This window comes from Xiphophorus maculatus, chromosome 3, assembly GCF_002775205.1.
Source record: "Xiphophorus maculatus strain JP 163 A chromosome 3, X_maculatus-5.0-male, whole genome shotgun sequence".
NCBI classification, from domain to species: domain Eukaryota; kingdom Metazoa; phylum Chordata; class Actinopteri; order Cyprinodontiformes; family Poeciliidae; genus Xiphophorus; species Xiphophorus maculatus.
In genome coordinates this window covers 10,360,229-10,373,869 of record NC_036445.1, presented here as the reverse complement: position 1 = coordinate 10,373,869, position 13,641 = coordinate 10,360,229, and the positions used below count along the sequence as shown (strand labels likewise).

General features: G+C 38.2%; 1 protein-coding gene across 1 annotated transcript in view; it reads right to left on the bottom strand.

The window, feature by feature from the left end:
• Nucleotides 1–13,641, bottom strand: part of sh3bp5 (SH3 domain binding protein 5) — a 29,519-nt gene extending 15,878 nt beyond the window's left edge. Inside the window, exons 1-3 of the mRNA XM_023330561.1 lie at nucleotides 13,309–13,641; nucleotides 11,511–11,573; nucleotides 6,985–7,113 (exon numbers count right to left, since the gene is read on the bottom strand). Of these exons, the coding sequence (XP_023186329.1) occupies nucleotides 6,985–7,113; nucleotides 11,511–11,573; nucleotides 13,309–13,386 (270 nt within the window). The 5' untranslated portion in view covers nucleotides 13,387–13,641. The remainder of the gene's footprint in view (nucleotides 1–6,984; nucleotides 7,114–11,510; nucleotides 11,574–13,308) is intronic.

Below are 13,641 nucleotides of genomic sequence, written 5' to 3'. Positions count from 1 at the left end.
CTTAGCGCTAATTGGTTTCAGTCTCAAGAACGGAGGTAAGGAAGAAAAACAGCTTCTCTGGTCATGCCAGGATGGGATGTTTTCTATTGTGCATATTAAAGTATATTATGGTGTATTTAGTGTTATTATTATTATTAAAATAAACTAGAGAGGCTCTCAGGTGTTTGTGCATTTCAGATATTGCAGTTGTGGTCCCTAGCCCCTGTGAATACCAAAGGTCCACTGTGTGTCCAGTCAACATCCATTTATCATCATAACTTCAAGGATTTCATACATTAGACCAATTCCGAATGACAAGGTTTTAGAAGTCTCACATACAACAATGAATGAGATGCTTCTAATTTACAGCCCTCATTATATTACTGTAAACTGAAATCCATACCATTGAAACTCAACAGTCATACCCTTAACTCATTCAGTTTGTTATAGGACCTCTGCTACCTTCCCGATTTATCACTCATCACTGATAATCAAAGCAAACCCAATTTATCTCCCTGCATTTTTCTTCTCCAAGCTCCAGTGGAAAATTTCCTCCAAAAATTCCATGTAATTTCCTTAACACTTCAATCACAGTATGTCTTTTCAAATTTCACTTCCACACCTTTAAATCGTATATCTGCTGAGATCTTCTCAGATCTGTGGATCCCCAGCCTCTAAAACTGACAGGCCAAGGTGCAGACGACATAATGCAAAATAAAAAGTTATTTATCAAATTTCATATGGATGGGTTTTCATTAGATTTGCATGTCTGTTGACACTTTTCTTTTGCCACTTCGAGCACCAGACACTGACAGATGTCTTCCAAATGATTCTCCAATCCCAGTGTTGCACATTCCCATTCTAGGCCAAGTTTCTCTGACAAGATATCAACAAAACCTGCAGACTCACAGCGTGAGGCAGCACGACTGAGTGGGTGGCTGATTTCAGTTGGCAAAATTTATGAAGCGTGTTTGAGTCATCCTCTGCCAGAAAATCTGATCCTTTAAAATACAGAATATCAGCAGATTCACTGCATTTCTGTTCAATTTTAAAGCAGGAAGATAAACAGCAAGGCAAGGAGGTTTGATTTTAAAATGCGACACTAAAACAATAGAAGAGAAAACAAAACCAGAGAGAATGTTACTTATTTTACATTTTCCTGGAAGTTCAGAAACAGCGTGCTTAAATTTGAAACTTTACATCTTATAATTTGCAGCAAGACGTTTATGTTTGGCTAATGTTCGTCCTAAAGTGACTTGTTAGAACTGAGGTGGAATACTGAATCCCATACATATTTCAGTACATTAAAAAAAAAAGTCCAACTCTACTGAATGTTCAAACTGAGACTGAGCAGACTCAGCAACACACACACCGACTCAGCAAACCTAAGTTCTGCCACCCTGACCCAGTTTCATGACTAATCAAGTTACCTTTAAGTGCACACACACTCCTCCCCATTGGACAATCTCAGTAACCATCAACGTAATCAAGTGTAAGAGATTGAACTCAAAGCAGTTTATCTTAATATGAAGGGACAGTGCACTTCTCTGAAAAGGTCATGAGTTTGATTTATGAAAAATGTATTAGCTCAGCCCAAATTGTCAATAAACAAAAAAGTTGTCCTTGATAGAGAGTAGAGAGCACAGAACTCTGCATGGCAGCCAAATTTCTGACTATACCATACCATACCATACCAACTTTATTTATAAAGCACTTTAAAACAACCACAGCTGATACAAAGTGCTGTACATCAAAACACAACATAACAATAAAAAAAACATAAAATAAAAACTTACAGTTTAAAAACAAAAAAAAAAAAAAAAAACATACAATTTAAAACTAGATCCCGCTAGAGTTAAAAGCCAAATAAAATAGATGGGTTTTAAGACGAGCTTTAAAAGTGGACAGTGAAGGGGCCTCCCTGACCTGCAAAGGCAAGTTGTTCCATAATTTGGGGCCCATGACAGAGAAAGCCCTGTCCCCTCTGAGCTTCCTTCTTGATCTCGGTACCTCCAAAAGCAGCTGATCTGCGGACCTAAGAGACCGATAAGGTATGTATGGGTGAAGAAGCTCAGAGAGGTAAGCCGGGGCAAGATTATGTAGTGATTTAAAAACAAACATAAGAATTTTAAAATGAATTCTAAAATATACCGGCAGCCAGTGAAGTGAGGCCAGGACAGGGGTCACGTGTTCCCTCTTTCGAGTTCCTGTCAGCAGTCGTGCAGCAGCATTCTGTACTAGCTGCAGACGTGAGAGCAGCGACTGACTAACTCCCAGATAAAGTGCGTTACAGTAATCCAATCCACAGTGACTATAAACAGTCACTGTGACAATTTATAGTCTTTCTCAAACGTAAAAAATAAAAAATGGGGATTTTCCTAACAAAGAAGTTCCAGTGTTTTTCCTCTAATGGGTTATGTACACGAATTTGCTTGGTTTCCTTCAGGTCACTTTAGAGCCTCATTAGTGCATCAATGAAAACATTGTTTGTATTCGATTTTCCTTCTGTTATATTATTAATTTTTAATGATCAATATGCAAGGAAAGAAATTAACTACACAAAATTTTATTAATGTCAGCACTCCAGCCATTTGATATCATTAACACAACCTACTGCTACATCATAAGGAAAGGTGCATATGGATTCATCACAGCTGTAAACAAAACTAGGGGTGCATAGAAATGAAAATTTGATAGATAGCCAATATTAATACTGCTGTTATGACAGTATTAATTGATGTATATTACTTCCTACACAGAGTAAACACAACCACACCACTTATTTTACTTCACTATTTCAGTGAAACACCCATAATGCCCTGCTGCATCATCATCACATTATTGAACAAATAGCACATGGCCAACCCCTTTCTGTGGTTTGAACACAGCCTCAAAAGGTCAAAATGGCAGAAAGTCTTACAGCAATTAAGAAATTAAAAAGGAGAATCCCATCCAGAATCCAAACCCCTTTATGGATTGGGACTGCTATCCCAGTCCAGAATGCATTTGAATATCACTGAAAATTAGGGGTGCACCGATGAATCCTTAATTTTGGGAGATCTGTGATCGGCCCCTTTTTTACATGTGAAGCCGATCTTATCCACCGATGTTATCAACCTCGGCAAAGGTCTAAAAATCAATCCCTGTGCTTTTCTTTTCTCCCATGAAAGGTTTGACTGACAAACCGACCAACCAGGTCATGTCTGCACATTTACAGTTAACAATAGTCACCCCATTGTTGCCAATTCAGCAACTTTCTTGATATATTAAGCACTGTTTCGGACAAAAAACTGGTATCGGCCAAAATCGAAATCTTTGAGTTAGGCTTTTTCAAAGATCGGTAATCGGCGATCGGCCAGAAAACTGCAATCGGTGCACCCCTTCTGAAAATGCCACAGTAACAAAAAACAAGTGACCAAAAAAAAATGACATTTTTTTCTTCTTTCAAACTGTTTTGAATAAATTTCAATTATTGATTGATAGGCAACCGTATTGTACAGTGCTACCTGTTTTATTGGGTCCTTGTAAAGTCTGTGAAAACTTGATCTATACATAAACTTGTACTTAATTGAAAGAGCAAAAAACCCTCAGTGACAAGTTCTTATTTCATATTCAAGCTGCTAAGCAAACAAGTGCATCTAATTGTCTAAATGAACAAAGCTTCTTTGCTTTGAATTAAACGTATAACGATAAAAGCTTTGGGGGTATTCGGAAGGAAAAGATTTTTACATAATGATTTGTACAAGATGTAACTGTCACATGGCCCAGAAATCTGATAATATTTAACCCTCTCACATCATTTTTAACTTTTATTTAGAATCAAGGTCAGCTGGCACCACCACCGCCACTATGGGGGTGGAGACCGTCATGTATCTGCAGCTGCAGTTATTTAGCTTCTTAATAACTAAAGTGGGGGAGAGACATTGTAACACCAACTATGTGTGCATTAGCCAAAGATAGAGATGGGGCAAAGTTGAAATGACAATAAAGAGGAAGAAATGCAAATTGAGACAACATAGGGACAAAGGAGAAAACAAACAAGAATACAAGGGAAAAAGGAAATGAATGATAAAGAGCAGTAATACAGGAAGAAAATATCTCACATCCTCAAAAAAGCAGGAAGAACTAGCTGATAGAAAAAAGAGAAACAGCAAAAGGTTGAGAGAGATATATAAAAAAGCACAATTTAAACAAATCAGGTTAGTCAAACCTTTGGTTCCAACCCAATTTGTGATCAACAACAAAACAAAATGTTCAAAAAACAGCAGCTTCTGTCACTGAACCTCTGAGGCTAAAAACAAAGCTGATAAACAGAACCAAAAATATCACACTCGGCTTAGCTGTGAAATGAGTAAAGTGTGAAAGATAAAGGGCCAAAGCAAAGCAGAGTGTGTGTGGCTTATTCTATTTATAGTTCTGCAATCATTAAAGTACAGAAATGGGTCTAGTTCTGCCCAACTGTGACCTGACCCATTTCCAGGAAGTAGTTTTAGGAAAGAAATTTGACACTTGGTGAAAAACATTGAATTATATGACAAAATGAAACAAGTTTGCATCATCACTGAACTACCTGGTTCTACAACAATACTTCAGTTGCTTACATAGAGCTATTAGTCAGTGAATTTCCTTTGATGGCTCACTGCAAATAGGAACTTTGCTTTATATAGTTATAAAGCAAACCATGGTTGGGTGCAGAGTAGAGATCTGAGAAAAAGATAAAAGCTGCTCTTCAGATGGTGGCCATTAGAGAGAAGAAGACAAATGCAATAGAAGTCACTGTAGGGACACCTGGATGAAAAGATGCATGAGAACAAAGCCAGATTACAGGAACAAATGATATTTCATGTGATTTTATGCAAGCATACAGCTTAATATTAGAGGTTAGAATTAATTTTATGGGATGTTTAATATTCAGAAGACAGTGGATTGATATACTTCTGGGTTTAAAAGGTTATGTATACAAAAGTGAAAATAGACGAGTGTTTCAAGTGTTTTTGAAGAAGTTTCAACCCCTCAAACATGTTTGCATAGAAACACAAAAGTGCCTAGTTTAATTTTTGCCAACCATAACAATTAAGCCAATAGTAGTAGAATAGTAGAAAAACAAAATATAAAAGAAACGTAGCAAGAAATCTGTTTATTTCTTCAACAACAACAAAAAAAAAAAACAGATTTCTGCAGCTCATTCGCTGGAACCTGAATGAGCTGCATTCAGGTTCAAATGAATGCATAAATGAAGCTCCATTCTGAGCTTCATTTATGCAGAAATCCCCCTCCTTCGGAAGTTGCTGCTCCATATAAACGTCTGAAGAGTGAAAATAAATAAATACGGAGAGAAGACCTAGATAAAACTGGGGCAGCAGGTGAGAGGGAAAAAATGCAATCACATGTGTGTCCTGCTGGAAAACTGGGATGAATCTGAACTAAACGTTTAAAACACATTCTTTCAGTTATCTTAAAATGTTAAGCTAATTTGACACATCTATTTTGGATGCATTTAGGAAGCAAATGAGGCAAATTCCTGAAAAATAAGTATTTAGAAATAGTAGTATTCCTCAAATAATATTGCTACTGTGCAGAAACTTGAAAAATGGCAATTTTAACACAGTGTGTACTTTAATCCTGACAATGGCAACCATGAAGTCAGAGAACTTTATTTTCATGGGTTAGAAAGAGGCGTGAAGTCAAAAAAGAGAGAAGTTCATTTGCCTCATCACTTCACAGAAACTCTTTCACCACTGCCTGCATTTCAGCACACAGCTGAAAATGACCCTTCATAATCAGAGTGCTTATGTAGCTCCATGTGAGACCATGTGTACTCCTGATAAAAGATTCAAAAGAAAATGTTATTGGAGAGGAGAACTAAACTGCACACCAACACCTATAAAAGCTCCTGTGGTGTCTGTCTGAATGAGCTGCTGCAGCTGCATGGCGTCTTATCGAGAAATGCAGGGGGTTTCTTCCCTTTTATCTATACACACTGAAAAGGGAAGTAAGACTTTGTTTAAAATTATCAGTTCAGCCGCATCACAGAGTGAGTGTATCGTTTTAAACCATTACAAGGAAGGTTCAACAAGAAACAGCTGAAGGACAGAGGCTAGAAGGGCCAAGACTGGCTTTAGGGTGGAGTGTTTGCCAGAAATTAGAAAACAGGGTGTGACCTCTTCAACTCAACTAAAGGAAGCAGTCCCCAAAGAATTATCTGAAGGAAAATGTAGCTAAATGCTGCAACATGAAGCTTTCCTCATATCTTCTGTCTGTTTGGGGACAAAAACAACTTCATTTAATTGTATTCAAAAATGCTTAATGGATCCCAAATGGAAATTAAATGCAACTCATTTAATTAAAGAGTTATTGCAGATGGGTTTGGCTGTAGGCAGGAAAGATCTCCTCTAGCAGTCTGGATTATAACAAACTTGAAGAAGCCTCCGACTGAGGACAGTGTCATTAAGAGGATGGTCAGGGTTGTCCATAATTTTCTTGATTTTATGAGAAATCCCCCTTTGCACCATCATCATTTGATCTTTTTATACCTTCAACTGCAAAGAAGTCAAATAAATCTGATAAGCTCATAAGGTAAACAGACAAACTGGATCATTATAAATGGTAAAATTAAGTTGCCCAGCATTAGCTGCAGACAGAGTAAGTGGAGGCAGTAGGTCAAGGCCGAGGACAGATTTTTACACAATGAAACACAGTGCATAGCCTACAATACAGTTTTGCAGGCTATGCACATGAAAAATGTTTTATGCTAATTTTCAGGTTTGCAAGCACAAAGAAAGAGAAAAAATGGAAGGAAAAACTTCAAAAGAACCAGAAAATGCCTGAGAAGATAATTATGTTTGGACACTAACAGCCATTTACAAATTTCAGCTCCAACATGTTTATCATTTAATTATAAAGCATATCAAGTCATAGTCATGAAAATACAGAAGAAAGAGTGTAGGACGTACAAAATGTAGATTAAACATCTTTTGTGTTCATTGCCATGTGGAAATGACTGACCTGTCTGGCCAATCTGCGGGCCTCCCAGTAAGGCTTCGATTCCTCCACTGGTTTCCCGATCTTCTTCACCAGTTCATCCAGCTTCACCGTGGCCTCCACCAGCACTGAACGGAACTTCTGCCTCGCATCCTGAGAAAAACAAAGAAATACAACATTTAGTGCTTTCAGCTGACAAGATTTGGGGGTCAGACAAGTTTGTCAAGTATTTGTGTTAATCACAAAAGTATTTTTTGTGAATTATTGTACAAGGCAATAAACTTTCCATCATTGTGTCAGAAGGTCTTCTCATGACCTCTGACCTGGTGGATCAATTTCCTTAAACATTATTCTGTGCCATTCTGTCGCAATCATAAAAGTAAAAAACAGATGTTTTTTTACTCCATCCATCCATCCATCTTCTTCCGCTTATCCGAGGTCGGGTCGCGGGGGTAGCAGCTTCAGAAGGGAGGCCCAGACTTCCCTCTCCCCAGCCACTTCTTCTAGCTCCTCCGGGGGAATCCCGAGGCGTTCCCAGGCCAGCCGAGAGACATAGTCCCTCCAGCGTGTCCTGGGTCTTCCCCGGGGCCTCCTCCCGGTGGGACGTGCCCGGAACACCTCACCAGGGAGGTGTCCAGGAGGCATCCTGACCAGATGCCCGAGCCACCTCAACTGGCTCCTCTCGATGTGAAGGAGCAGCGGCTCTACTCTGAGTCCCTCCCGGATGACTGAGCTTCTCACCCTATCTCTAAGGGAGAGCCCAGCCACCCTATGGAGAAAACCCATTTCGGCCGCTTGTATCCGCGATCTCGTTCTTTCGGTCATGACCCAAAGCTCATGACCATAGATGAGGGTGGGAACGTAGATCGACCGGTAAATCGAGAGCTTCGCTTTTTGGCTCAGCTCTCTCTTCACCACGACGGACCGGTACAGCGCCCGCTTGACAGCAGACGCTGCGCCAATCCGCCTGTCGATCTCCCGCTCCCTTCTTCCCCCATTCGAGCCCGGTAGTAGTAGTTTTTTTACTACTACTGTGTTTTTTGTTTTTATATCTATCAAGCATCAAGAATTTCCTCCTGATACATCTGTGAATGTCACCGCTGACCTCTAATTCCCTTTCTGTTCAGATTGTAAATTTATTAGAGGAAATGAAACCTGACCTTATTTCTGCCTTTTCTGTGAGTCATGTCAAGTAAAACCCAAAACCACCAATTTAAAAACGAAGCTGTGAAAAACTGAGTCCAAATAATGAAATGGAAACATTTGTTTCCAGACAGAATTTGTATTTACAGTACTTTGGGCTAAATGATCACACCATGTACCAAGCTGACACAGTTTTCATAAAGACAACTCTGTTCCAATAAAAAGCAGAAACATCAGAGCAATGCCAATTTGTTGTGAGCAGCTACTAAAAATAAATCCATTTCTGATTCAGCCTACTTAAACAAGAAAGAAATGTATTCTATGTCAAAGTACTTTGTTCAAAATGATCTATTAAGGAAAATGATTCAGGCTTTCATCTTTTAAATGTCATTACGCTTGTCCAACTGAAATAAACACTATGAGCAAACAACAGAAGGGCAATAAAAAGAAGAAACATTTAAAATAATTTCAATTTAATATTGTTTCCCCTCAGCTTTTAAAAAAAAAATCATAAAATTTTAACAAGCTTTAACTATTTTACAGACATTTTCTAGATATGGCCTTTTCAATGCTTCACCCAAGAACCAGAGAGGATATAGGAACCCTAAATAGATGTTATTAAAACATTTTAGTTTTCATCACCATTATGGTTCCTTGTATGAACAGCAAGCCTTTAACTTGTAGTCCAGTGTATACCTGTTCAATCATTTTTCAGACGTCTATTGCAATATTTTGTAGACAAAAATCTGGAACACTCATCTCAAATCCACCTCCCTTTCTCTTACATCATAAAGGCATTTTGGCCCAGACATCAGCTGCTCACTAGACGTTTTTCAGTTCATTGTCTGTAAAACCAAGAGATGATTGTTCAAAAAAATCCCAGTTGATCACAGGTGTGTGAAAACCTCAGACCAGTTGTATGTAAAACATTTAAAGGTTGAAATTGTCTTGTTTTGCTGTATAGCCCAGGACACTCAAAGAATTTGTTTTAATCTGAATGAGTTTCTTTTCCTGGTTGAATAAAGATTACAAACAAACAAAGTCCATCTGGTTCCAACACCATGATACATCTAAATCCTCTTTCTATTCTGATGCTTGTCATGACCACATTTAGATACCTATGTACAACTGTGTTAACAAGCAAGTGAAATACAAAAGAAATAAAAACAAAAGTAATTTTGGAAGAACTATTTGCCATCTTAATGAAATAAAAAGTTCAGAGCTACAACTAGTCTTAAATCTGCACTTTAGGGAAAACTATTACGGTTCAATGGTTTTGGTTTTGTAATCTACTTGACCGGATTTCTAGAGAACCAGTCACTAAGAGAGCATAAAGTGCTGACCTAGCAGTAAAAACCATAAGGAATTGTGACCTTTTTTAACCCTGGTCATATGTCGAAAAAAGGAAGACAATTTCAACAATATCTGTGTCAAAAGTGAAATGTTACAACTTCATTAAAAGTTACGAGCCAGCACTTCAACCTTTGAGCGATCAATGCCAAAAGTGCTGGACTACATTCATATAAACATGGCACTGTAAAATGGTTTTGAAGCAATGTGCCATTTTAGAAAAAAATTTCAAGATGTTTTAAAATGACTGGTTTGATAGATGGGCTCGTCATTGTTGTTTTAAATTCTGGAATCTTCTTTGTAATTTACAAACTGTGTGACGCATCTGAGACTGATGTAGCCGACAGAGGAGAACTTCTCCCTCCACTCAGATACTGGAACTGTGACGCATTTCAGCTTCTAAACATTCAATCTGAATTTCTTTTAATTGTTCAGTTGTAGTGATACTCCAATCAATTGGCAAAAACATCAGCAAACAAAATTCTGTCTTGAATTTACTGAATATTGAGACATGTTTGTTGATATTACTTGTCAACATCCTGAGTCCTTTCTTATTTAATCTTCTCACTCCAAATGTATTCTGTGTTTTAGGTCCAGGAACTGAGATAGCCGTGAAAGAAAGCTGATCATGTGATCGGTTTCTGTGATGATTTTAGCTGTGGATCACCATGTTGTTGAAAGACCCAGTGACAACCCATTTTTGGTTTTCTGCCAGATTTCACCAAATTTTTATTTAAAATGTCCTGATATGTCAAATTATCAGGATCCCAACCCTCTGCAGGGGTCCACAGGAACTGTGAAAGGGAAAACTACTGACAGAAACAGTTTCTCGACTATACAGCTTAAAAAAAAAAAAAATAGAATTTTGTGAAAAAGTTGAATATTTTTTGTCACTCACAAAGTAGACTTTGTCCTCCCACATGGTAGGGATAAGCATTTTCACCATCGGGGTCAAAATGCTATTGAAAAATGTGTCTGACATACTTATCCTTACCCAGACTTATAAAAAATGTATATATATATTAATTCCATTACTTCCTGTTCACTTATATTTGTGTTATGGTGGAAAAAATGGTTAGAAGACAACCATTAAAATATTATTATATATACATCATGTTTTAGGGAAAAAAAGGAGATCATTTTCCAATAAATTGTATGTACATTTGGAAAGAAATTATAACCTTAATTCACAAAACTATTTATAGACTTTGAATCTGATGCTGCTTGCCCATTGCACTTGAAATGCGTAAGAAAACGGCGTCATCACTGCAATCTTTTATGTTTGCAATTCCATAGCTGTAAATCTTCTCCAGGTTAACAAGATGCTGATACTGACAGAAATACAACACTGCACCAGTGAGCCAGCAGCTGAAGAAGTGTCATAAAAGAAATGCTAATTATTTTAGACATTTTTCAAAGGTACTCCGGTGAACTTCTCATTCTTTAATGTTTGCAGTAATGTCACTCAAAGACACAAATTCAGTCATACACTGATCTAACTTATAACTTGTATCTCTCTGAACAATGTTACTGACCTAAAACAAAATAAAGTTACACGCTTTTAGGAAGTTTTAATATTACACAGTTACTTCTACTTTATAATTACACTCTCTCTGCAGTTCTGGTTTATTTTCTCCTTTAACTTCCTATTCAGTTAGGAGCCATTACTGAACGCTTCTATCAAGTCCCACAGCAGCCAGTGTATTTCCATAGCCCACAACAGTATACCCCAGTTTCGCAACAAGTTACAGTTTTCTACACTTGCTGACACAAAATAAAACTAACTTTACGGCTTGCCCTGATGACAGGGCAAAGCTCAAGCTATGATTCAACCTAAAAAAAGACTCTGTCATGTTGACCAGCAGTTGGACTTTTGGGGACAAAACATCTCTAAAGGGGAAAGAGGCAGTTCCTCTAAACCTCTGGCCTTGAGCTGCAGAAACAAAGTCTTAGCTGATGAGAGGTGGAGATCCCCACAGTCACATCCACTATTAGTCAAAACATGACACACACACAACCTGCAGCACTTCTGGCACGCTGCACGTCAATGAACTGACCTCAAGCTCAGTCTCACATCTGTTGATGTCGTCGGTGGATTGATTTAGTTTCTCCAGCTCCCCCTAGAATAGATAAGAGAGTTCTGGTTTAAATACCAGGAAATAAAGAAAAAAAGACAGATGGCAACTTCTATCATAAAACACAAGAAAATAAGTTGCCGATGCAAATACAAAGAGTAACTAAAGGTAGAAAGATCTGTTGAATGCACTGACAAAGAATCATATAAACAAAACTGGATAGTTTAGGAATATTCAGTTTTAAAGTTCTCGTCCACCATGACTAAGCAGAACAGTAATTGCTTACTATAGCCATGGCAGTCAGGATTTTCCTCACCGATACCGATTCATAGCTTTCTTTGAGATCTGACTGCAGACTGACTTTATTTGCTTTTCAACTACAACACACACAACAGGTTCTTTTATAAGAGTGGTAGTTTTGAATCAAACAGAAAACAAAGGCAGTATCACCTAAGATTTTAGTGAACTCAAAAAAATGGTGAGAGGTTTGTTTTTTTCTATGCGTTTAATTAAGAAAAAAAATTGGGAGACTTTTTCGTGTTTAAACTGCAGATCATCAGTCTGGGCCAATCAAGGGAAAACTGGCCGATTTCAAGCTCTATATTCAGAATTGGTGGCTCGTTAAGATTTAATGTTCACACATAAATGTTGGTCTGACTATTGCAATTTGATATATTGTGCAGCTTCAGAGCACAATAATAAACAACATGTACTGTGAAATAAAAAGATTAATCTATTTCAATAGGTGTGTCAATAGTACCAGTCGGTCATATACAGTATATACTTTACTATCAGTGAAACTAGAGCTGCTGATTTTGAGTCCAGTCGGTTGATTGGTGATGATGTCAATGGCTGTAACCCTCAAAAATAGAAACATGAAACATGAAAATATACAGAAGGGTATTTCATGTCTCCATTGATTCCTCCCTCCCAGTTAGCGGCAGCTGTTTGTGCAAGTCCAACACATGTTGTAAGTTCTGAGGATTTTTAAGTCAGTTTTATTTTAAATCATAAAAGGACCAAAGTTCACTATGAGTCTATGACAAAGAGCCAGACTTTAAACATGGACAAACAGACTGATCCTGGATAGATGGATGATGCAAATTTCCAGAGTTTATTGGGGGAGAACATGCAGAACAGGTCACCAGTCCATCACAAAAGACACAGGACAAAACACACACACACACACACATTGTGGGAGGAAGCTGGAGTACCCAGAGAGAAATCATGCATACATAACAAGCAAACACCAGATCTGGATTCAAACCCAGGACCTTTGTGCTGCATTATTAGGTTTTCTGTTAGAATAAATTTTCCATCAAATCTATTTATTAAATATCCAAAACGTCAGACTTGTTTGTGTTAAAGCTAGTTATTCTAAAACTATTCAGGTTGTTTTATTTCAATATAGCTAATCCTGCTGTGTTTTTATGATGTAGAGCGCGTTGAACTGCCTTGTCGCTTGTTCTATGCAAAACGTGACTGAGTGATTGATTGAATTAATCATCTGGTTTATTCTTACATTTATTTAAGCTTTGCTTGTAAACCAGCTGTCCTATCTTTGGACAGTGATTTACATCCTGTATGTTTAATGGTCACTCATTTGGAGATGAAAACCGAAAGATTACAAATATTTAACAAGCTGAAATCAATAATTTCTCTGACTTAGAGGCTGATGCAAGCTTGGACTTTGCAGGCAGATCCAGGGGACACAAATGGCTGGGCAACAATTAGTCTATAAAATAAAACCAGCAAAAAGCAAAGGAAGGGAAGATGATACCTGTATTCTGGGGTCCACCTCCTCGTCCTCATAGTCAGCCTCGTCGTCTGACCTGTGCTCCTTCTCTGAACGGTCCATGTTGGAGGTGAAGGAGAGATGCCACAGCCGAACAAAGACTCGTTACAACCACCAGAGACACCGCAGACTCATCTGTCTCCGCAGGTCGCCAGCTGCAATCACCGCTTCAGACGGGAATCATCAGCCTAAAATAAATGACATTCATGGAGGAACATGTTTGTTTCTGTCCGTCAGACCGCGCAGCAGCGTCTCACTTCGTTCCGCTCCGCTCTGCCCTCCCTCCGCACCGAGATAATGAAACAAACTGAGCTGACC